This window comes from Pungitius pungitius, chromosome 13 (genome assembly GCF_949316345.1).
Source record: "Pungitius pungitius chromosome 13, fPunPun2.1, whole genome shotgun sequence".
NCBI classification, from domain to species: Eukaryota; Metazoa; Chordata; class Actinopteri; order Perciformes; family Gasterosteidae; genus Pungitius; species Pungitius pungitius.
In genome coordinates this window covers 8,038,373-8,061,242 of record NC_084912.1, presented here as the reverse complement: position 1 = coordinate 8,061,242, position 22,870 = coordinate 8,038,373, and the positions used below count along the sequence as shown (strand labels likewise).

The 22,870-nt window shown below is 43.4% G+C and overlaps 1 protein-coding gene across 2 annotated transcripts; it reads left to right on the top strand.

The window, feature by feature from the left end:
- The first annotated feature begins 170 nt into the window (after window positions 1–170).
- On the top strand, window positions 171–21,636 carry parga (poly (ADP-ribose) glycohydrolase a). Of its 2 annotated transcripts, none has more exons than XM_037465725.2 (18): window positions 171–348; window positions 949–1,014; window positions 1,182–1,802; window positions 1,985–2,087; window positions 2,560–2,682; window positions 2,782–2,862; window positions 3,440–3,514; window positions 7,142–7,234; window positions 8,406–8,560; window positions 11,159–11,238; window positions 11,339–11,399; window positions 11,560–11,635; window positions 12,967–13,114; window positions 17,388–17,466; window positions 17,561–17,669; window positions 18,466–18,571; window positions 19,738–19,866; window positions 20,442–21,636. In XM_037465725.2, the coding sequence occupies exons 2-18, from the start codon at window positions 998–1,000 to the stop codon at window positions 20,621–20,623; spliced, it is 2,238 nt and encodes a 745-aa protein (XP_037321622.2). In that variant the 5' UTR covers window positions 171–348; window positions 949–997; the 3' UTR covers window positions 20,624–21,636. The 2 variants fall into 2 exon arrangements, with proteins under 2 accessions (XP_037321622.2, XP_037321621.2); XM_037465724.2 differs by having other exon boundaries at window positions 946–1,014.
- Window positions 21,637–22,870: the final 1,234 nt, after the last annotated feature.

Genomic DNA, 22,870 nt, shown 5'->3' with positions numbered 1-22,870 from the left:
GATGAGGAAATATAAATTGGATGTACCTTTACCTCACTCACCCATCTAGTAAACTAATGCCGCTTTAATGGTTTCACGACACTAAACTCCTTTTTGGCCATGTTGCTATGATACCCACTCATCATCCCGCCTCTTTTTTCTGGTAAACGTGTGATTGGTCCGAGTGTTTGTGCCGTTGACGTACAGGAACTGTCTGCAACAAAGAAGGAAATGTGAACCAATGACCGCACAATAACTTTTGAAGTGATATCTGGTCGGGGAGAGAATTGTCGCTGGTTGTATATGGCAATGTACTATGATAATGTAATGCAGATAGATCACAAGTCTTACACAAAGAAGGACATGCTTGTAAGTTGTATTTTTTCGTTTAATGGACACAGCCCCGCTAGCTTGATTGTGGTTGAATTAAGTTACGTCAGCGCTATCTACGCGAACTGGTGCTAGCAAATAATAGCTAACGTTTTGATTTTAGCCAATCAAAGCTAAGTTAGCTCAAGATGACTTGATGTTTTTGTCTTGCAAAATGTTTCCGCATCAAAGCGGTAAGCTACTGCCCAAACCTCTGGGAAATACCCACCGCACATCTATGGTTGATAGCCCAAACATTAGTTCAGTGAAGATAACTAAACCAAACGGTGTGTTGTGGTTGGTTAGCTGGCTAATTGTAGCTTTGTTGAACCTGCCCCGAAGGAGCCCTACGTCGTGATATAATAGTGAAATGAAACCTATCACTTATGCCGAATCGAAAGAAAAGACTAGTACTGCTGGCTGTCCACACTGAAGGTTTGATTGTATCTTCCGTCCATCACCAGACTTGAGACAACTTTAGACTCCATTGTCACAGCAACACGGGCAGGATATAACTACATTATAACTAGATGTTTCTACATCATTGTAAAGATTGTCGCAGCTTCTTGATACTTGATTTGCTTTTTCTTTCTTAAGCAGCTATCGTTGATCCATCTTGTCTGACCTGCTGAAGACGCCGGAGGAAGGGATGGACTCTCAAGAATAGTAAGTTAAATCAATCCTGCCACAATTTGTTCCAAGTAAGTTTATAGATAAGCCATCTGGGCATATGAGATACTTGTCAACAAGGGGCATTCTGGGAAAAAAAGGGGGCAGATGCAGCCTCCTAACAAGGCCTTCTCTCGCTTTGTTCTCGTTCTGTCTTGTTCCAGTGTGACCGCTGAAGTCGAGTCAGAGTGCGTCAACGAGGATGTTTCAAAAACAAACTCAGCGGATGGAAAAGACGAGCTCTTTTGTGGACCACAAAGCAGTGACGCAACGAAAGACTGTGCACTTATGGAGAGCACGCAAGCTGCTGCAGCATCCCAGACTTCGTTGGATTGTGGTTCTCACAGTGGGCCGGATGAACCTGTTTTTACGGGAAGCAGCAGTGACGCAGCTCTAACGCACACGTCTAATGGGCAGAAATCTAAAAGGTCATCTTCACCTGGTCATCACCCTGTTAAAACAACTTGTGTTGCTGCACACTCTTCGAATCCCAAACTCACCCTCTGTCTTAGAATTAGTCCCAGGAAGGATGTCAGCACCCCTCCCTATGACGTGGAGATGTTGAGTCCAGACAGCCCCGTTTCTAAAACCGCGTTGGTCGACGATCGTGACGGCACGGCATGTGCAGAGGACTCTCAGCAGTTTGTCAAATACTCTGATTCTGAATGTTCTGCTAAAGAAAACATCAACATGGGAAGTGAGGATGCCGAGAAGGCTGAGTACGGTGGATCATCTGAAATCAGCCAGGACTTAATTGGAAGCCAGTCAGGAGAACTTTTTGAAAGGTACATGTGAACAATTTCTGTGTCAGTCTTTTTTTGTCATTTTGTCACAATGAGTGAATTGGTTTTCCTGTGGTGCCCTACCTCCACCGTGTTCTCAGTCTTCTTCAGTAATTGTGTGGCATTCTGCCCTGTTGTGTTTTTCTTCTCTCCCTCGTTTCATTCGCGCTGCATTACATGGACAGAGGATGGCTCGGGACACCCATAGATGAGCTGAACCGAATGCCCCAGTGTGCCCCCCCACTACCTCACCTGAAAGCAACGCATAACCACACTGTCACAGTCCGGGTGAGTAAACGCCCACTTGCTCGTTTTGTGTTCTTTGTGTGTAGTATGTGGTGAAGAACACGCCGTCAACTGACCACTGCCACCCAGGCAAGATTCTCTCCATTAGCCCCTAAAATCACGCCCTGTTTTATTATTGTTTTAAGAAAATTATACACATCTACATTAAAGGCAGGACAGATGATATTTATTCAGGATTCAAGGAAAAAATGAGTTTTGGTAAAACAATTCTAGGGCCAGAATTCCCATTGTTTTACTGTACGTTTCCGGTTTAATGTTCATGTGCATCTGTTCATTTTTTTATTTTTAATAGTTAGTAATAAAATTTGCTAAATTAACTGACTTCTTTATTTCACGTCATTGACCATACCTTGTAATAAGTTCCTAAAGCATTTCAAATCTAACAGTTGCATCTTATCGATAGGCAAAGAGGAAAATTCATTGTAAAAAAATCTTTTTTTTTATTCTGTTACAGACAGATTTCCTCAGAGAGGGTGAGGTCCCTGTTCCATATCCCAGCAAGTTTAAAGATGCATGGGACGACGTGGCCGTAAAGATGCCCTGCTCTGAGAAGAATCTGTTTCCTATGGAGACTGAGGTATACTAGTGCATCCCAACTTTGCATGCTTATATACTAGTGTACCACAACAGTGTTTGTCACTTTACGAATGTTGAAGTAAGGGCGATGTGTCATCAGGATGGCGGTGGCGTTCAAAGTCGCTGGGAGCTGATCCAGACTTCCTTGCGGGGAGGGATGAAAAGTTCTCTGGATGTGAGGGTAAGACAACTGGAGCTGGAGTGGACTCCGCTGAATTAGTCCCAATCGTCTTCTTTGTCCTCATTAAATGTCCCCACAGAAAACAGCCCCTCTTTATATTGTCAAACAACAACGTCGCACATTACAGCCATCATCTTGTGAGGACTGTGTTCACTCTGTTTGGTTGGAGTAGTTCTGACCTCTGTTCTTCCAGCTCCTATTTTCCACGATTCAGTAGAGATGAACATGGTTAAGTTTGTAACCAGTGACTACCGAAAAAGAGAGACCAAGTGATGAGAGACACCACCATAGTACGGAATATGTCTGATAAGTAATAGTTTTTACCAAAATGTGGGACTCAAGTTTTAAGAGCTGAAAATCATTCTGATGTGTATTGTCAGTAGCTCAATATATACAAACATGTTCCACAAACAACCACATGGTGGCAGAGTTTACAAAAGATATAACTGTTTTTCTGTTTTTAAAAATCCTTAATCTGAGATCCTAAAACTTGTTGTGCTTTAAACCTGCGATCATTCTGTTGCTGTACATGTAAATGGTCTTAAATGTATAAATAACGTCTTGTTCCTCTCTACAGGACGCTATATTAAGATACAACATAGCCCACGCAAAGAAATGGGACTTCACGGCTCTGAACCTTCTTTGCACAGAGGTAAGCTGTCAAAAACATCACTGATACCTGTTTTTTATTTGATTTTCTTCTACCAACCAGGAAGAATACCGCTTCCCGAAGTTCTTGAACTGTATCGTCCCAACAAATCTTGAATCTTTGCCGGACATGAAACGTATTCTTTTTAAATCCAATCATTTGGGAGAGAAACCTCATTTAAAGAAACAATACTAACATTTAAAGCCTAAATCCACAATCTGCAGTACAACAAGATTTTGCTTTTTTTTATTTTAATTGACTTCTAAAGAAACACCTCATAACACCTCCTTTTGTGTGTCTCACAGCTCTGACAGTTGCAGTAAACCTGGCAGTGTTTGTTTAACTCACCATGATTAATGATGTCCTTTTTAAAAAAAAAAGAACCTTAATGATACTCTACTGGAGTTGTTGTTGTTGCAAAGGGAGCCCGCTCTCCATCAGTGTGCTCCGTCCCCTCCCCGTACCTGGGAGCCTCACGGGAGCAAAAATGCTTCAGTTAGGACAGAGGAGCACGGAGCATGGCGGCAGCAGATGCTGCTGGTGAACCAGGGGAATGACTGTCTTTTTTCTGTCTACTTCCTCTTTTTTTAACACTTCTTTTTCCCGTCTCAAGACAGTTATGGACTGTAATCACATACCTGTTGTGATAGAAACTTCCTCCCATGTGGGATGAGGATTTATTTAACTGTCACGGTGTTATGGCTTACTATAATTTAGTATTTCCACAAAAAGCTTCAGTCCTTTTGCAAAGATTCCTTCCATATCTTTTAGATGATATTTTTAGTAATTGCCTACTGGACTTAAAGTAGAGTTAGAGTTTATCTAAATGACATATTTACACCCAAATTGGCCAAAACAAAGGAGACAGGGCCTTTGAATGGATAGTAAACACACCTAATTTGGTTACCTACATGTATTAAAGCATGTTGTTTTTTATCCAACTCTTTCAGGGTGGGCTCATTTCTTGGCTGGAGCCATTAGGAACGAGGACATTATTCCAATGAAGCGCTTCCAATTAAGTGGGAACATTTCATTCTTGTTGCGGTCCAGTCAGATAGTCGTCTGAACGTGATGTTCTTCTCCTCGTTGATTACTCAGCAAAATTCAGCCCTTTAGTAAATTATATTTCCCCTCTCTAAAATAATTTCTCTGAGTAAAGCAGAGAGCTCGGTAGATCATTAGCTCCATCAGCCTTTTTATAGCTTAATCCAATTGAATTAAAAGGTCCCATTAAATCTGCAAGGACGCTGACTGTTGCCAGCAGAGAACTCGCCCTTCCAGGAGTCTTTTGAGTCCGCGGCGCCACTCGCTGCCCCGTCCCCAGTATTTCCTTGCATTCATTTCCTGCAGAGGAATTTAGCAACGAGGGATGGTGTTGGCAGAAGAAAGACATGTCAGCGTTATGTGCAGTAGTTGATAACGGATGTAACAATGTACAGGTGCAAAATACCGCTTGGTTGTGACTGCTTTCTATCCCGTTACATTTCTATTAGTTCATTGATGAGGATGAAGGAGCATTTAAATTCTAAAATTCTACAGAAGATGTACCACACAGAGAATATTTTGGTGAAGAATCTCGTGGACTCGTTTGCCATTTTTTGGACAATCCAATTCATTAGTAGTTGATAGAATTTTTTTTTTTTATTGCTCGCCCACTCATGTCTTTTTATTTTTTTAAATCTATTTATCTTTCTCTCACTTAAATAAATCTGGAGCAACATTTGTGCAGCATGGAGGTAATTGTCACGAGGTACATTGCCTGTGGGCCATTGATTGACACGCCGTTCAACATGTAATAGCCATAGTGGGGGGGGGGCTGGGATGGGATGGGAGTTATCCAAATCAGGGCTTGTCTGTAAATTGTCTTGGTGTTTCTCCCCTGCCAATTTCAACAGTCACTGTGTCACTGTCTGATGAACGTCTTGATTGACGAGCAGGAAAGCGGTCCAGAAGTAAACACAGCTGATGGTACCATCGTACCTCAACACTCTGCAGCAAGACCACTGTTACACATTCTCACTCCCCTGTGAACTTGTGACTCGCGCGAGTGGAGCTACCAGGAAATCAAAGTCACTCATATAAACACGCGAATGGATGGAAAAATAGGAGTGTGATCGATCATCAGCCTCCGCAGCGGTGCTTGTGGAGCGTCCCGTCACACGTGTGCATGTGAAGGTGTGGTTTTTCGTGCGCTGCCTAACCTGCGTGTGTTGCCACGGTGGCCCGGCGGCTGGAGCTGTGGAAAAGGCCTGGGAGTCCGCTTTCTACACTCATCCTGTCGCATCACCAGCTACCATCTATTAGTCCCACGAGAGCACTTTACGATGCCTGCCCCCTCATTACTTGTGACAGCATTTACTCAGACCTGCTCCGCAGCCGTACAAATGCCCCTCGGGCCGAATCACCCACCGAAGACTTCCTGCTGAAATTCGAGCCACCCTGTCACTCTCATCCCAACTGGCCATTTGCATTTACTCCAGAAGTCCATTTAATCAGCACCAGCCCCCCCCCCCCCCCCCATTGCTTACCTCAATAGAATAAGGCAAGTGATTGATGAGTAAGCCAATACACTCATAAGTGATTGGGTTGTAAATCTGGGTCTATGATGGAATAACTGGGTGTTTATTTTAGAGGGGATTGCAGGTGGATGCTGAGGTAAGCTGAAGGCTGGAGAATGGATGCTTCGGCCGTGGCAGACTCGCTTGCAGATTGATGGTAGTTTCTTCTGGAACAGGTTTCTGTGTAGCGAGCAGCTCTGCAGCAGTTCTTTTTCTTCTTTATCCGCTGAAGTGGTGGGATTATTGATATCTGAGGTGTGGAAGTTCCCTCTAAAACAACTATAAACCTCAACCGACAGAGTTTTCCCGTTGGATATGAGAGATTTGAGATTAGATATTGGTTACTGGTGCATGACCTCTGACACGGTCTCAAGCAGTTATTAGACCATCTAAAGCTTTTGTGAAATATTTGGCTGCTCCTCATATGCTTCTCGGCCAGGTTTTCTGAAGACAATAATAAACCCGAGAAAAATTGATTTGTGTCATTGTATTTTGTAGTTTGAACAGATATAGAGGTTATGGGGTGTGGGCTGTTCAGAGCGATGCCCAAAAACAGTTTTCTATAAGATAAGGGTAACGCAGCGTATATATCGAATGTGATGTGAACAACTAAGACATTATTTGAATCAATTTATATAAATAACATTTATTCGGATACAAAATGATACGTAACTAACCACTTAAATCAATACATCTCCCTTCTGTTTCTTGCTGAAGTTTGCGTTATCATTATTGCTAGTATTGTTTGATAATGATGTTAGTTCATGAATATTTCTTTTATCGAAGTCTGAATTTTTTCTCTTTTTTGTACCATGTATTCCAGGGTTTGTAAGATCATTAAAGAATCCATAGAATTCCTGAAACCAATGTAAGGGTATAGTATAGCCAATATAACCCGGAGATAAAAACTGTTAAATTTGTCTGTCCTCTATAAAAGAAAGCAATGAGACCAGATCAGTGGTGTTACAAACCCATATGTCACTTCAGATCTAATCATTCACTCTGACTAGTGGCTCTGAGGCAAAGAGATCCCATCTAACCAACCTGCTGTTTTTTTTGTTCCTCTCTCCAGTATCTTGACCAATCAGAGTTACAACCCCTGTTTGATGTTGTACTACCAGCTATGGTTGACCTAGCCCTCAGTGCTCCTGTCCTCTGCACAATGGTAAGTGCAGTTTTATGTTGTGTTGTTTGAGACAATCGTATGGTGAGCCACTGCCGTTAAACAGAGATCAAATGGTCAGATGGTGGCAGTAAATAAAAGATCAGCTCATGACTCACAACCGGCAGATAATGAGTCTCCGGTTTTGGGCCGTATCATGAACCGCTTCATCAGGGAAGAGGGCTGCGACAGAAGAGCTCTCATTTCCACTCATCCATCCGATGTGTCATGCTTGTGCACTTCGGGAAATTCCTCTTATGAAATAAATAAAGTCAGTCCGTTCCTTCGGACACATTCGATGCGTCTCCTCCCGGCGATGTGTTTTGACAAGCAGGGGCCCTCTCTTTGACTCACAGAGAATTGAGCTGATCCGTGTCACAGATATTTTAAATGTCAACCCCATCTGTCTTCATTTTGGTTCTGTCATCAATTATAGCGATTTAAAAATTCCACGATCGGTATTTCTGTGATTCGGTTATCTACTTCAAACTCCTCCGTTTAATCGAATCATCTTAGATCAGCTCCCACTCTGGGGAACGTTGAAGACTGCTCACGCTTACCCACAGGAGGGGAATCTGCCTCCGATTTTCCACCTCTGAATCATTTGTAGCGGTTGGCCAATGAAGCTTTCCGACTCTCCGCTTTAGATGGCAGTATTAAGCGTCGAGGTGTGTGTGTGTGTGTGTGTGTGTGTGTGTGTGTGTGTGTGTGTGTGTGTGTGTGTGTGTGTGTGTGTGTGTGTGTGTGTGTGTGTGTGTGTGTGTGTGTGTGTGTGTGTGTGTGTGTGTGTGTGTGTGTGTGTGTGTGTGTGTGTGTGTGTGTGTGTTATTCGAGCCGGTATTGATCTGCTAACTGCACAGCCTTGGGAGGCTCTTTAGCCCTAATCAGTGAAGATAGATGGGCCCCGTGTGTCTGACTCGACGGACCCCCGGGGGGGGGCGAGGAAACCAGGACCTTAATTACTACCACCCATTTACCTAATGGAACTCTCCCCGTCTCCTCTGCTTGCTAGATTGCTAAACTAATCATCTTCCCCCCCTTAGCCATCAGAACCACACGTCACCTCGCGCTGTGTGTCTCGTGCGTCTCTCTCTCTCCGTCCCTATGTTCTGACCTCCAGTCCCTCAGGTGGGGCCTCTTTGTCACCTCTCTTGTTCTCTGTTTCTCTTTTCAGCCGATACCCCTTCTGAAGTCCAGGATGAACCACTCCCTCACCCTCTCTCAGGAGCAAATAGCCTGTCTCCTGGCCAACTCCTTCTTCTGCACATTCCCCCGACGCAACTCCCGCAAGTCGGAGTACTGCAATTACCCCGAGATCAACTTCTACAGGTAAAGGCACGCTGTCCTTCTGGAGCTAAACAACGACCGGTAATTGAGGGTTCTCCAGTTGTTTTTTATTCACAAAAGGACATTTCTCCCCACGAGACTTGAGTAGGTCTGAGACTCCGATATCGACCTTCAGGTGGCCTCATCGTGCTTTAAGAAGAAGCTTACTAAGCGGTCAGACCGGGGGCCGGGAGCCGTTTTTGCAGAGCATCCCGTGTTGCACTGACAGCGTCTGACCCACTCGCAGTACGCTTGCATTGAAAATGCATTCAAGGATAAATATTATTGTTTATTAACTGATAGGATTCCAATTGACTAGCTCTGGTTTTAGTGATCCCACCTCTCTGATTTCCATAAGGGGGCACTACTGTCTTAAAAACCTTGACAGAATTCATCTATTAATTCAGCTTTTATCCGTATTTTCACACACAGTGATCTGGGATTGTGTGTTTGTGTATTTGTACTGTTGGTGTCTACTGTATAGTGACAGTCACCTATTGGCCTCGAGGACGGGACCGTGGGCAGAGTCTCTTTGAGCTTCATGTCTCTGTCATGCCCTTTTGAGTGGGAGTGGGAGTCAGAGTGGGAGTGTGAAATTGGGGTTTGCGGTGTACCTACTCGGAACCAGTAGGTGTTTTTTTTTTTGTCAAGGCACAGCACCCCTATCTATCTTTCACTGGCTTCTCACAATGTGGAGGGAGGTGATGCATGAACGCAGTCGCGTCCACATTGTCGTGACTGAGGTACGGGGCCTCTGCTGTGCTGGTGTCACGTGTCATCACACTATTCTGGAGTCTGTCTTCGCGGTCCCGCTTGTTCTCCGTTGGAGGAGGTCTGTGTTGTTGTTGTTGTCACGCTTGTCTATTGTTTCTTAAGACGTTGGAGGAAGCTGATAAAGGTTACGGATGTTGTGTATGGGTGATACAACCTCAGTACAAACTGACTTGACATTGTCCAGATATCACCTTAACTCAATTACCCTGTATTTCTTTGTGGCCGCGTCTCCTCCGTCGTGACGTGTGGAATCACTTCCAGTGTTGTTGCCTGACAGGCTGGAGATGTTGTTGTGGCAATACCTTTTTGAAAAATATAAAGGGTAGGTATAGTACTAATATCATTTTGATATTACTTTACAATCTGCATGGCTGCTACCTGCTATCCAAAGTCCAATTAGCCATCTGCTCCACCTTCGGGGGTCGAGCAGTATTACTTTATGACTCCCAGGAATGGTCATATTGATTATGGGGGATTTCCCCACCCCTTCAACTCCCTCATTTTATCTGAATCTTAATTGTTACTCTCACAATCAGTCATCTTGGCAGGTGCACGTGCTTCCACATCAAATGTTAGTGGCCCGCTAAGTGAAGAGGGCTCTGTAATAATGTCAGCATTGATTCCTCTTGCAGGGATGGCTGCTCTGATACCAGCACTTGGTTGCCTGCCTACCTTCACTATTAGACTTTCCGCAGTTTAATACAGGAAAGGGCAAGCGGGGGGGGGGGGGGGGGGGTTGTGTCTTAGTGTTTCTGAGAAGATGAGACGAGACAACCAGCGCAGTCTAAAACGGGCCCTGGATCGTTACCCTCCCCCCTCCCCCTGTAATTGAGGTGGTGTCCGTCACTTTGCTTATCGGCTACAGTAGCGCTCTGTCTGCGGAGCAGCAAGCAATCTGCTGATTGCTGTTTTGGCAGAACTGTCAAGGTTTGTCCTCTGTTAAGTGATGGATAGATTTCGAGGAAGAGGACAGAAAGCAGACTTATCTCTTCAGCGTGTTTTCCTCTGGATGAGAAGATGACATAGGAAGCCTGTTTGGAAGCAAGACAAAAGCTCACTATTAAAAAAATACATTTTTGGTCTTGTTTCTGAACCATGTGACCGTAAGTTGTGACACTTTATTTGCAAGAAAAAGCAACCTTTTGGGTGCATATGCAACTGTCAGAATTCGTATGTCTCCTGGGTCACAGCAAGTTACTGTGGATAGGATAAAGTAATTATATGACTTTTGATATGCTGGCATTACCTAATACATCTTTTTCTTCCTATTCCTTCCTTTCAGTGCATATCATTTTCATTGGACCTTCATTGGTTTCTATTTCTTTACTGGTGTGGTCAGAGAGTGGCATGAGACTAAGATGAATGCTTAACGGTGATTAATCATCAGCGCAGGTCGCTTGGAGAGGGAGTACCAGTATGGGGTGATTTTTAAAATGTCCACCCGATTCACGCTTTCTTTTCTCCCTCCCTCCTTCCTTCCCTCCTCATCCTTTTCCTCAGGCCACCCTAGTTTTTATGGTAACTCTAAAGAACTGAAACACGGCCCTGGGCCTTACCATTGTATGAAGGACAGAGGTAGATGGAGAGACATCCAGCCGGTTTAAATGCGTGACCTCACTCATGACATGTTGTGGCATGGTCATGCACTGAGCTGTAGATAATAAAGGAAAAGATCCATGTTTCTCATCTGCTAATACTTATATCTATATATATATATATCAGATATATAGTTTAAGTAAAAGAAAATAAATATTAAATATACTATTCAACAAAATTGGTACTCTACAATCTCATGTGAGCTCAAATTCCTATTTGCTTTTTTTTCAGGTTTTTTGAAGGTACTTCACCAAAAAAAATTGAGAAATTGAAAACTCTGCTGTGTTACTTCAGGAGAGTCACACAGACCAGTAAGCATTAATAATCCCCCACGTGATTCTGCATGTACTGTTTCTCTGCAATGCTCTCCCATGTTTTTCAGTTGATTAACATTTTCTATTTGTTTTTAAGAGCCCAAGGGTCTTGTTACATTCACAAGACAAACTCTGAACACTCCCCCGAACTGGGAAAGGTATTAGCTTCTACTAATAATTATATCATTTTAATGATGGAGCACAATCCCTATTATTGGAGATTGGTTTTTCAAATTTGTCCAATATTTATTGACATTATGTTTTGGGTCAGTAAATATTTTTTATATAATATAATATCTTTTTTTTTTTTCTCTGAAGTTCCAAGACTCTGCTGAAACGCCTACACATCACTTGTGAGGGGACAATTGAGGATGACGGATATGGGATGCTGCAGGTAGGAATTTGTTGGCACAGCAGCATATTGTGCATATAAAGCCATCCAGAAGTCATTAATCAGCCTGGCCTAATTAAGGTGTGTTTTCAGGGCAGTGTCTTCCAATCTTTGGGGAACTTCCCCTTTTAAATTATTTCCCTTTCTCAATATAAACAAAATGTCGGGCAGAGCGTCGGATTGTAACTACCGTACGTGTTTTGCATTTGTAGTGGTCAAGCCTACTGAATAACATATGACCATCATCAAGCCTTCAAAGCTTTCAAAAGACAAAGGGACACTTAGTGTGTTTTTTTTATCCCAGTTGACAGCTGATCTTTACACTTGAGCAGTTTAGAAGAGGCCAGGGGAAGGGGGGGGGGGGGGGGGATGAGACCCTTGGGTGGAGGATGAGGGAAAAGATGTAGAGGGTGGGCCATCTCACTTGGGGCGACCCAGTGGGCCACAAGTCCTGCAGGTGGATTGATGGCTACTTCGGCACGCTGGGCTGCGTGTTGAGTTTAAAAAAAAGAAAATGTAGGGCAGAGTGTGCTGTCATTCTGTCAGGAGGTGAGATTGAAGGGGGGGGGGGAGGAGGAGGAGGAGTTGGAGTTAGATCGGAGGTGAACCGGTGAAGGAGGTGAGAAGTCGAGCTACTGGTTAGACGACATGCACACATGCAAACACACTCGCTGTCACAGAGTCTGACGCAGCTGTGGGCCAGTGAGCAGAACCCTCACCCCTGACAGCCTGTTGGCATAGCAGTGTTGTGATGGAATCTGATTTCTCTGTATGCCACAAACACAAGGAGTGGGCTGAAATGGCACAAAGCAGCAGGCTTACACCTAATATTTGGCTCCATTAAGGAGAACTTTGTTACACTTAAAGCACACATAAAGTGGAGACATCAGTAAACAGTGAGCCAACACAGGAAATGGCAATAAACGTGGTTTAAAATGATTACAAATAGAGTCAGTCTGCAGACATTCACGCAGATTCTTCATGGCTGCTGATTTTTAACTGAAGATTTCAATTCAATATCAATTTCTGAACTATCTCTGTACATTTCATGTGTTCTGCTTCAACTTCCTGATTGGATTATTCAGTAGCAGGAAGCAGTACAGTGATCCTTAGTCATTCATCTGCTTTAAATGACCACAGCGGTGGGATAGATGATAAGTAGACACTAATCATATGGGGTGTGTGTATATACACACACACAAATATCTATAGTCACTGTAGCTAAACCTCACAGTGCTTTGGCTTAGTAGACAAGGCAATATATTAATGTTGTTGAGTAAATATTACTGAGGGATTGTGTCATCATAATTTGACTCCTAATATTATTCCACTAGGTGGACTTTGCAAACAGGTCTGTTGGCGGCGGAGTGACGGGACTTGGGCTGGTCCAGGAAGAGATCCGGTTTCTCATCAACCCCGAACTCATTGTCTCTCGCCTCTTCACTGAAGCTTTGGAATGCAACGAATGCCTCATTGTGACAGGTACGTAGTCACGCACATGCGTAGTACATATATTTTGGATACTACTGAGGATGATATTAATTACTGGCCTTCTGAAACAATTCTTTCACTTTTAGTAAACCAAATTAGATAAATTTCCTCTGTCAGCAGCTCCCTGCTTCTTTTATTGTACAACAAGCAAACACATAACGGTGTAGTATATAGCAAGTCATATTAAATAATAACCACAGAAAAATATTGAGAATCGAAAATGAAAAAACGTGAAGTAATGGCGTATGAACACAAGTTCTTGGTCTTTAAAGTTTGGTTGGCACAGAGGATTTCTTAGCCGGTTCGCTAAAACTTACACGTGGGATGACTGCATGACTGAGGGTTGTGGTCCGGTTATCTTGGTGTTTTCATGGCACTGTGACCTCTTGCACCCACCGGGGCCGTTTGCATCTGTGTATGAAATGGAGGAGTTGAGAGTCGGCACCGTTTTTCAGTCTGAGGCTGTGACATTTTTCCAGAAAACAGTGAATTTCCCCCCATTGGGTTCGGAGCAGCGGTGTGACTGATGGAGCACGAGTTGGAGCACGAGTTGGAGCACCAGCAGTTATTTAGGCGTTGTTCCAGATCGTTGCGGACGAAAAGGGAGCCGAGCCCGAAGGCCAGTTCATCTCCGTTCGTCCAAGTCCCGTCCTTGTGCCGACGAGCAAAATATACACGCATGTATATATGTGCACAGTTCTGCACACGCACGCACGCACATTCAGTAATGTTTTCATATGGAGACTAGCTATTAGGGCAGGTTATTTATAGGTTTCCACCCAGTTCAGACTTCCTGTGCCGTGGTACGTGTTGGCCCACATAGTGCGGCGAATGGAGCCATTGTAGAGCAGACAGTGTGTCATTGCTGCTAAGGTATATTTCTTTGCTGCTGCTATCCGCCAATGAGCATTTTATGTAGCTCTCTGGTCAGTGTATATATCCACGGGATTGGGCATGCCAGGTCATAGAAATGAACATTTCTAATAAACAGTGGATTTCACTATTCCCTAATTTTCCACTATTCACTACTCCCCTTTCATTGGCTGTTAGGAATAATGTGCATTTTGCATTGGCTTGACTTTTCAGACCTGAAGGTTGCCGCCGGGTAGCGGCAGGGTGATTTATTTATAAGATTCGGATGACGTCAATCGTGCATCGTTACGATCTGGGCAGAAAAAATAGCCCCGATATGTGAATCCACCCCTCTGAATGAAATGCACTGTCATGCCATGCGGGGCGTCGTTTGATATTTTGCAAGCTTACCTCAAAGTTTACCTAGAAACCACGCATGACTCTCATGCCTCTATTATTACACTTAACATTGGCTGAACCAGCGCTGTTTATTTCCTCTCATTCATTGAGCCCTGTGTGTTTATTGGGCTCCATTCATTTATCCCCTCGTCTAACAGTGGAAATCTATTGCATTGATCCACGTGTGACTGCCCAGGTACCCTTTATTCCTCTCCAGCAGAATTGCTCTATTCTTCAACCTTCTGCTTTGGTCAACCTCTCTGTGTCGTGAACCCCCCCCCCCCCCCCCTCCTCCTCCTCCTCCTCTTCCTCCTCTGGCCATGCTTTTGCTCTATCTCTATATCTCTATATTGCACATTTTTAATCCAATATCCATTTGCAGTTACTGAGATAACGTACATGTTGTGGTGGACGCAGTGGGATCAAATATGTTTAATATGATTTAATCAAATACACACATGTTGATTCAGATTACACTTTATCATTCATGCGTTGTTGTTGAGTATGTAAAAGTTTTACCTCATTGACCCTCCCCCCTCACCACATTTTAAAATATTCTCTGTTGAGTCCGTGGATTTATGTTTGCATCATATTTATTTTATTGCCACTTTATCCAGCTTGACAGAGCAAATATTTCACATAACAGTCCTGCTTTGCTGCCTGTACCACACACGGGCATTAAAATGAGCCTTCAGATTTGCTTTTGATGACACAAGAGGCTTCATTATCCGCTTTGATAAATCCATCTGTTGAGTGCATGTATTATAACTTGCGCCTGCAGAAACTCAAATATAAATGTTGCTCCCAAATGTATGCTCTTCATTGCTTGTGTTAATTCTTTGAACTTGTGCCGAGCAGAAGAGATACACGAGCTGTGGTTTTAGTACCAAATCCAGGAGTTTCAAGGGGGCAGGCCGATTGACGTTGGTCCTGATTCACATCAATTCAATCTTTTCCCACTTTACCGCACCTGGACGAGAGGGTTACTTGAAGTAAAGAGAGAAACCGAGTGAGGCTACGTCACCTCTGCAGCTTGTTCAAGTCACAGTGACTCAGAGCAGAGGCATATGAGGGGGAGGGGGAGGGGGGGTAGGATGGGGTGCTCGACTGGGACGACACTCTCTGCGGTATTTTATTATGCTAAATGCAAAGCTGGCCAGGGCAACACATGCGCCTCCACCGAGGGGCAAATGAGGGCGTGATAGGCTGAAGGTTGTAGCCGTGGGGGGAAGGAGGTACAGAGGAGTTTCATTTTGTGTGAAATGTTACACTTTTGTCATTAGAGAAGCTAAAGCTGGGTACCGATACCAGATTTTCTTATAATGTCAATGGTTGCTAACCGACATGGACAAAACAAATAAGAGTTTGTGTTTTATGTCTGCACCCCGCATAGCTTCTACTGTGCTTTGCTTGTTGCATTGTCCCGTTGGAACAAGAGAGTAAAGAAAAGGAAGAGACAAATGAATGCCATCCCCTCTGGTCCACAGTGTTTATACAACAAAACACACACACACACACAGCCAGTGCTGTTCAGTCAGAGTTTTACTTCGCTCTTGTTCAGGGCGCTTCTTCCAGCCAGCCAAAAATTGTCTCTTGTCTGGCGCCATGTTATCTTCTCCGGAACTCCCATCCCTTCCAGGTCACCTTCAATGGTTAGTCACTGTCCTCCTCCCTGCCTCCCATCATTCTGCCTCCCTCCCTCCTTCCCTCCTCCTCCTGTCCACTTAACTTTATTACATTTGGACAGAAAGGAATTTATTGCCCCACTAAGGTCATTGCTCCACTAATGGAATGGCCAATTATGCCATAGATTAATTTAAACCTTGCAGAATATTCTTTGCACGCATTCAGTGTTTTCTCTTGAAGTCAAGTCTCTATTCCTAGACTCTCGCTCTTTTTTTTGTCTTTTCTAAGTGTCCTAACATGGCTATTTCCGTGCAATTGGAACTTCCACGTCACATCAGTTTGTTTTGGATCGGAAGTAAGAGGCGCGCGATGTAATCTTGTGACGGAAGCCTGTATGCCAGGAGGCTTCTGTGGGCGGTTGCCAGGATAAATAGGATCAAGGTGAAGGAGGAGGACAACTCTGTTGATGGAGAGCGTGATATGGGTAGCCTGTTTGTTGAGTCACTAGAAAAACTGAGTGGATATTTAAAATAAATGTTCATTTGAGCGAAGCCATGTATAATAAATGGCCCAGTTTTACTGTCATCGTCGGGTTATGTCTTGGCTCCAGAACAGGCCATTATCTGTATCGTGCTTTTACGTAGAATGGCACAAAAAAATCCTCATTCACACTTTGATTTCAAGTATTACCAGATGGTACATGCTTAAAATGAAGTGATGTCAATTATGAGTAAAAAGCAAAAGCAGAGTTTAATTGCTGCGCTTCAAGAGATACTTTCAAGGAACGACATTGCTCTTAAAAATATATTTGGTCTATTCTAATAGCATACGGAACTCAGCCAGTACATATTAATCGAATGGTAAGCACCTGCTCTCTATTGAGGTGCAGTGAAACCTCCTCATCCCCAATGCAAGATGTTTGGACCCTTTAATAGGCGTCGTTTTCAGAATTGAACAGCTGTATTTGCGTTAAAGAAAAGATTGAAACTTTCTCTCAGCGTGAGCACATACCAGTACAGAATGTAAAAAGGCTAACTTCATAATAACAGAGGTGCCTTGCGCTGTCGGAAAGTGAATGATTCATGGCTGTTTCATGTTTGGAAAGCATTTTCGGAATTCGTCCAAGGCCAGCTTCTTCTGTTCTTCCCCTTTCTTCATATTATGTCTGAAAGCTTTTTATTTAAAAGCCCAAAGCGGATTACTTATTAAATCAATGGCCTTTATGTATGACAATCCAATACAAGCTGATACTGTGTACCCACATGGGGAGCACAAAAGGCACAAAATGTAATTTAGGAAATAAGGCGCTGAACAGATTTTGGCCCACTGGGGGCTCCTACTTAATACTGAGGTATTGTGTGTTTTTCTATACTTTCTTTTTCTGCAGGTACTGAACAGTACAGTAAATATTCCGGCTATGCAGAGAGTTTCAAATGGAAGGACAGCCATAAGGATGAGACTGCCAGGTATTTTTCCCCCCCTCACATAACAGTTTGGTCAGTCAGAAGAAGCTTGACAAAAAGTGTGCAATTATTTTCAATTCCGTCGCTCTTTTTTCAGGGACGACTGGCAGAGACGATGCACGGAGATTGTGGCCATCGATGCTCTTAAGTTCAGGCACTTCCTTGAGCAGTTTCTCCCTGAGAAGATGACCAGAGAACTCAACAAGGTGAGGGGGAGATGATGCTGGACATTGTACTGTTTTTGAGTAAAAGCTCATGGTGAACTTTGACATATCATCAGGTACCATGTGCAAAGATATCCATTTAAGGATCAGTGATTTGATCTCAGGGCAACCGACAGCTTGTTGAACAGAAGTGGTACGGTCATTATCTCTTTCAGGTGAAACATACCTTCCTTCACGAGCGAGTGTTCACCTCTGTCTTTGTCCACGGCGACTCGGGCATTCTGCTAAAGTAAACTGGATTTGTTGAAGGGGCGATTTAGGCTGCATGCTCAAGGTCCATTTGTGTTTTCGGTGAATCAGGCTTTCCTCAAACACCTTTTACACCCTTTTATTCTGCAGCTAGATACACAATGTGATGGGCTAACCGCTAAAACAGAAGGACCAGTGCACACACTGCTGTACCTGGCTGCAGGGTGCGGATAGCTTTGTGAATTTGTTTTTTGTGTATTACATTATGACGACTTCGAGTTTGCTTTCACGCATATATGCATGTTTTAGAGTTCAAATGAAGTGTTTTTATCAATGCTTTACAGTTCGGGGTTGTGTTCTTTAACATCTCGCCATTCTAGTGTTCGACTTGTTCTGTTGAGGAATCAGGCAAAACGTGCACCTGTGGGTACTTTAAAGGCTGACATTGTTCCGGGCCCCCCCCCCCCCCGCTTTAAACCATTCAAACTGAAAACAATACTGCTTTATATAAAATATCTCAATGCATCCTCCATAATTCTAGTATGTTGTGCAAAAGAATATTGAAAAAATGGATGTGGATTTATCGCAGGCATACTGTGGATTCTTCAGAAACAACGCCAACAGCAAGCACCTCTCTGCAGTAGCCACAGGGAACTGGGGCTGTGGGGCCTTCGGTGGAGACACCCGGCTCAAAGGTATGTGATCCGGAGAAAGGAACAAAAAACGACAGGAGAGCTGAACTGCTACTATTGATGTTGGTCAGGTGATAAAGGCAATTGCTTACATTTAAACATTAACTGGATTCGCCAGCTGTCGGTAACTACAAGTTGCTCGGACGGGTTCAGCCATTCGTCTGGAGGGCTTCTTGCAGCCATTGAAGCTCCGACTCTCATTCCCAATCTCCTCTGGCCAATTAGTAGCTCTCCCAGGGTGTCACTCACCCGCCCCGTCCCTCCCTTTTATAGATCAGCTGACGCACATTTATGTTTTCCATTAAAGGGGGAATTGATTGCAGGGAGGGGACACCATAAATCCAGACAGATGCAGTTCTCTGGGGGCTTACACAACATCGCTCTTCACAAGCCGGGGCCCGTTCCCGCCCCCTCGTGTAAACCACACTGCAGATTTTGACTGGTTTTTATTTTTTATTTTCTAGTCGATGTCTTAACACAAACGAATGAACTGTTATGTTAACGGGGGCTGTGCTTTACAAACACCCAAATCTTCTCATGGATGTCCTGCATTATTAATGCAACTGGGATTGGAATAGCACGGGTCATTTTTCGTACAATTTAATTTAAAACTGAAGCCGTTAATTTCCTCTGCAGCACACAATGAATAGATCCGCTGGACTTGAGTCCCCGAGGATGATATTAGCTTTCGGGGACCCCCGCCCTTAAGCCGTGAAATTAGCATATTTGGTATGTCCCGCCGTTGAACTATGAGATGTCGTAGTTACATAAGCCTGAGCGGTTATGTTGTTGTTAAGATTATAGACCTTTTGCAAATGATGTTTGTTTAGCGTGTTTTAATCTGGAATCAATATCCATTATGTTAAATATTTAATGGTCCTTCATTTGCGACGGCTAAATGATTGACTGCTGTTGATGAAGGCTTTGCTACTGGGGTTGGATTATTTACTCTTCTGATACAAATTGCTGCTGTCACCCGTGTTTCTTTCTGCCACAGGCCCTACCATGTCCAGCTTATTGACCAATCGCTTCGTTTTCTCAGCTTCTTCTCCGCAGTCAATTACACATTTCTGATAGTGTTCTAAAACTGATGGATACTAATGATGCAAATATGGTAAATTGTGGTTGCCAGAATTGCCCTGTAGCTTTCAACCGCTCCTCTTTTTCAGCACTGATCCAGTTGATGGCTGCTGCAGAGGCCGGGAGAGACGTGGCATACTTCACGTTTGGAGACGCTCAGCTTATGAGGGATGTCCATGAAATACACACTTTCCTCACTGAGAGACAAGTCACCGTCGGTAGGAATCACACACAAAAACAGATGTTTTCATACCGGCCACGGCACAGAGCGAGGGGCCTGTGAGCCTCGCACGGCACTCGGAGGTTGTCCTTGCTGGCGTCATTACAGGGACAGTGCGTATAAATAGCTGAATGCAGTCCATCCCATTGTTCAGTCATTCCGCCTTATGGGCCATCTCCGTTCCTCAGCCAAGCCTTAGACGCAGAGTGGATTACTGGCTGAACTGACCCCAGCCTCTCCCCTCCCCCTCTTTTCATTTTTCTCCCACTGACATTTATTGAAGCCTTTCAGAGAAATTCCCCTCTAGCCATCCATTTCCTAAAGTGGCGCGACGGAGAAAAAGCTCATGACTCGTGCGTGCGTGCGTACGTGTGCTTGATTTATAAATGAGCCCAAACACGCTTTCATTTATCTTTGCTCTTGTCAGACGGCGTCGGTCTCTCTCGCTTGTACTCTGACTACCTGTATAACCTCATAGTCTGGTTTTATTTCTTCAATTGTCCTCTGCACCATCCACTCTCTCCCACTTTCTCTTGTCCTCTATGCTCACCTGTCACCTTTTTTGCCTTGCAGGGAGGCTGTACCACCTTCTCAACGAGTACTCCAGTTCCATGTGCAAGAATTGTCGCACGACGCGACCCGACGTCAGTCTCTACAGTTTCATCTACGAGAGAGTCTCTTCCCCTGCGTCAGCCGACGGCCCCGACTCAGCCAACGACTCTGGGATATCCCCTCCAACATCGGACTTTCGCTAAGATCGGACAGAGCTGCAACTTCCCCTCCTTCCCCGTCTCTGCGTGTAAAAGAGACTCCAGGTTCCAAAAGCCTCAATGTGCTCTCAGCCTTGTGCTTACAATCGTTTCCCCTGCCTCTCTCTCTCTTTCTCGCTCTCTCTCTCTCTCTCTCCCCCACACGCTCTCTTTAATTTTGGGATCCCAACACAAACTATCAAACACATAGCTTGGCCTTTCTCATTGGCAGTATTAAAGGAGGCTCGAAGTGGTGAAATGTTTCAGAGACTTATAGCAATAGTAAATCCTTGTTGCTGTTGGGCCTTTCTTTAATCTAAATGTGATGTGGAATCATTTTGTTTTTACACTAATTACAAGTATTGCCAAATAATCATCATATGCATGGTTGTGGAAACTTCTTTATTAATAATACTTGATAATTAATAATCATCATCCCTTGTTATCTTGTCCTATATTGTGTTTGCTTCTTTTTTGGATGAGTTTTCTCCTCTATTCGCCAAACTCAGGCGGTGGTGATGTTCCTGAAGACGACGAGACGCCATACTGTAGTCTATGCATGGGTAACATTTGTTTATCAAATATTCTACAAACATATGCTGCCTTTTATATCCCCTAGGATGTAGATGTTCAACTCACATATTGTCTTTATTTTAATCAGTCGAAACCAACTATGATGTCACCGGTATGAGAATCATCTCAGATGGAATTGGATGCATTTCTTTCATGCTGATTTTCATCCTCAAACCTTTGATTATATTCTGAGTAATTTAAACATTTTCAAATATATTCACTTTTAAGCAGAGTAGTACTATTGTACTGTATATACAAATAAATAATGGGGAATCCGATATAGTTGCACACAGAATATTATTTTTGTTATGGTTTTTACTAGAATTTTACTTTGGCAATATCCCGTTTCTTTTTTTTTTTTTTTCATTTACAGTATTTCTTCTGATTGACAGTGTGGGTTCTATTTAATGGTGGGTTCATAAATAAAATGAAAGGCTGTAAATGTCTTGCGTAGTTATTTACTTGTTTTAAGTTGTACATTCTCAATCAAATGTATCCTGTTTAAATGGTATTTCTGTGCTTAAATCAATATGATTTACGCCCCAAGGATCATACAGTGAATTCAAAAACCGTGACAAAGTATTTTGGGGAGCAGCTGTCTATTCGTTACATAACCTAACTTAACTAAGAATTGTGTTCAGTTTGTCATTTATTTACATCAGAATGTTGTTATTCATAAATAATATAGAAATTATTTCAAACTCAACGGAGGAAATGAATGTCTTATGTGTGCGTGTGCAGTCGTGCCTCGGCCGCACTTATTTGTCACGTGATTTCACAAAATCATATATTATTTAATCATATTGAAATGTGATTGATTTTTTGCCATAGCACGTGTGCAGAGGGCTTTCCGACAAATTTAATTTGGCCTCCGAACATGCTTTATTAGATGAGCTACAGCTCCTAAATAAGCTCATGACGTGGACATAAAGTGTGTGTAGGCTTGGTGAGGGTAAGTGAATTACACATTATCTTTGTACTGTGCCCGTCATTCCCCAAATGAGCAACAAAGTCGATGCGGTTTGGCCCGGCCCGACTGTTGATGGCTGCAGTGAGCCAGGGTCACCTGAACCTGAACTTCATTTAGGTTACTGGCGCCTCCTGGATCCATTGACTGAAAGGGCCTGTGGATGAATAACTAGTCAACGACGATGGTGACATATTTTGACTGTTATTCACATTTTCTGTCAACACAAATAGAAGGTTACAGAAAATGGTGTTTCATTTACCGCTGGTCTAGTTTTGGCCTCTCTGCTGATGTCATTATTCTAAAACAGGATGTAATTTTAACGCGGAGCCTGTAATGTTACCCAGCGGCACAGGTTTTTTTCAGCAATGAACACTATTAATAAAATGGCAGAAAGCAACTAGTCTTCACTCCATCTTTGTCAGGCGGCGAAATCACAGCAACAAAATGGCATTTCAGTTCATAATTGCCTGACCCCATGTTTTCCAGGTCAGCCAGAGACCAGCAGCAAAGAAAAATGCAAACACCGATAAGGGGAGGAAACACTGAGAAATAATATGATTTCAATAGACTTAAAGCATATGGGTTTGCTTTTATTCTTCCGTTAAATATTTTATTTTGAAATGTCACATTTGACAGAGAGGGACACAAAATACAATCGTATTGGGGTGTCGACGCTTTGATATTTAGACCTACACTGTTGTGTCTTGTAG

What these genes read in the sequence shown, in the direction of transcription:
- parga (XM_037465725.2), top strand. An exon ending in TCAGGAGAACTTTTTGAAAG is followed by an intron (nt 1,803 to 1,984) that starts GTACATGTGAAC and finishes TTACATGGACAG; the next exon opens with AGGATGGCTCGGGACACCCA. An exon ending in CATAAGGATGAGACTGCCAG is followed by an intron (nt 17,467 to 17,560) that starts GTATTTTTCCCC and finishes CTCTTTTTTCAG; the next exon opens with GGACGACTGGCAGAGACGAT.